Genomic DNA, 2,339 nt, shown 5'->3' with positions numbered 1-2,339 from the left:
TCACTCAGTTCTTTGTCCGTCCCTAAGGCAGCCATTCGCTGTTGGTGATGCATTTTAGCAAAATCACACAAACCTAGAAACATGGAAATAACCGCAATCAGAAACCCAGTCCCGAGCCTTGCAGGAAACACAGTCGGGTTTTTCAGGGGGTGGGGGTCAGGGGGTGGGTAGTTGAGAAGAAGGGAGGGAGAAAAGATGGAGGGGCAGCAAAAACAACAACAAAAAAAAGCGATATTGTATTTCCAAAGAGGCGATCGAAACCCGGTAACATCCACTCTAAACCCAAATCCAGAGGAGAGAAAAAAAGAAAAAGCCTCGCTCCCAGAGCATCATTTATGCAACAGGAGGTTCAGCGAGGAATGAATGAGGATCCCAGAGAAGAAACTACAGCCATCCGCTCCCAACTTTTTCCCTTCTCCTTCTTCCACGCAAAGTAGCGTTTAGAGGCAGAAACGGCAAACAGCGATAACAGCGGTGAAGGGGAAAAAATAATCATCCAAAAAAAAAAAGAGTCGCGGGCTACGGAGGCGCCGGTGCGGAGGGACACGGAGAGCAGCCTTTGACAATTAGCCGCGATTCCTAATTTGCGCGGGGGGGGGGGGGGAGGGGGGGGAGAGAATAACAGCGACCCGGGAGCGGCTCGGGCCTGTGCGGAGCCAGCGGGAGGAGGAAGGGAGGAGAGGGCGCGGAGCGGCGCGCAGCCCAGCGCAGCGGCCGCCTCGCCGCTGCCGGGCCGGCTCCGCGCCCGCCCGCGCGCTGCCCCGGCGCGGGCCTACCGCCGCCCGCGGAGCGGCGCGCCGCCCCCCTACCCGCAGAGCATGGAGCTGCCGATCCTGGGCAGCAGCCGCCGCCCGCGCCGCACTTTTGCGGGGATTATACTTTAAATTGGCCCAGCCCGCGCATACAGACACGGCAAAGCGAGTTTATACGGCGCTGCGAATACACGTGATGCGGGGGCTCTGCCAAGAGGAACGGTATTTTTCCCCTTCTATCACCCAGTCTTTTTTTTTTTTTCATTCCGCTTTGTTTTGGTTTGTTGTGACACCCCCCCCCCGTGCCTACAGCTACGCTCCCAACCCGAGGCTTCCCCTTTACAGAGAGCATCGCTGCAAACTTTGCAAAATCGGCCCTTGGATTCGCTTTACGCTCAAGTTTCTGGGGACGACGCCAGCGGCCCCCTCCCCCCTCAACATGTTATACTTTTATTTCATATTTTGCCATTGCAGGCCCGACACACTCCACCGAAAACTAGTTCGACTTCATTTTCCGGTAGGAAATAAAGCGCCGAGTTACCGCGCTTAGCGTTTGCACCTTGGTGTGTCCCTCGCACATGTAATTACCCCGTGGATACATAGCGTATATTTATACACACGAGCGATTATGCGCGCACACACACGGTGTACTTTCCGTTTGCATTTACACATCGAATCACTTGCATCTCTTTAAATAACACATCGGGATCGACAATTTAAAAAAAAACAAAACCAAAAAAAAACCACAGACAAGTTACTCTAACAGCAAAATGTAACTTTACCTTAAATGGCCAGAAATATGTTCACAATATTCCAAGGGAAAAAAAAAAAGAATAAAAATAAAAAGAGGAATCTTCTGCCAAAGTGCTTTATTATCTCACACGTGTGTGACCCTCCAAAACCACGAAGAAGTACTTTAAGTGTCAGTCCTGCTCCGGGGTACTCCACCGCGTTACAGGCACCCTACACCTGGCTCTGGGGGGATGTGGGGTTCCCGGCCACCAAACGCCCGCCACCAGCTCCCCCACCCCGACAGCCGAGACGCCAGCCAGCCAAAAAAAAAAAAAAAAAAAAAAAAAGGCAAAAAGAAAGGAAAAAAAGAAGGTCCGACAACTTTTCCCTCTATTGTTTTTACAAACACATGGTGACTGACAAACTGCGAGCGGCTCGGGGACTTTCCCCTCTGTCCTGCCTTAAAAAAAAAAAAAAAAAAAAAAAAAAAAAAAGGCAAAACCCCCAGAACGAGCGCGGAGCCGCCCGTCCCAAACTTGTTCCAAGTTTACAGCGCTCTCCTCCTCCTCCTCCTCCTCACCACGGCCTCCCCCGCGGAGACGCGGATAATAGCATCGTTCCCGGGCAGACGCATCGCCAGCCGCTCACATCCGGGCAATGCCCGCCGCCTTATAAGCGCCGCCGCCGCCGCGCCGCCGCTCGCAGACAATGACGAGGGAGGGAGGGAGGCGGGCGGGACGGCTGGGCCACCAAGATGGAGGGGCCCGCCGCCCTCCGGACCGGCCGCGCCGCGCGCGCCCCGCGCAGCTCCCGCGCAGTGCCCGTACCCCCCCCAGCCCCCGCGCAGGAACCTGG

At 54.9% G+C, this 2,339-nt stretch overlaps 1 protein-coding gene across 7 annotated transcripts in view; it reads right to left on the bottom strand.

The window, feature by feature from the left end:
- The window catches only part of LOC309415078 (transcription factor 4), a gene marked incomplete at its 3' end in the record, with an annotated part of 234,114 nt that extends 233,577 nt beyond the window's left edge, over positions 1 to 537 (bottom strand). For all 7 annotated transcript variants that reach the window (XM_082012483.1, XM_082012485.1, XM_082012488.1 and 4 more), the window contains exon 1: positions 1 to 537. This exon is cut by the window's left edge and continues 19 nt beyond it. In XM_082012483.1, coding sequence (XP_081868609.1) covers positions 1 to 83 — 83 coding nt within the window. In that variant the 5' untranslated portion in view covers positions 84 to 537.
- Positions 538 to 2,339: the final 1,802 nt, after the last annotated feature.

This window comes from Phaethon aethereus, assembly GCF_964289735.1.
Source record: "Phaethon aethereus genome assembly, chromosome: W".
Lineage (NCBI taxonomy): Eukaryota > Metazoa > Chordata > Aves > Phaethontiformes > Phaethontidae > Phaethon > Phaethon aethereus.
This window is presented reverse-complemented; position numbering and strand designations above follow the sequence as displayed.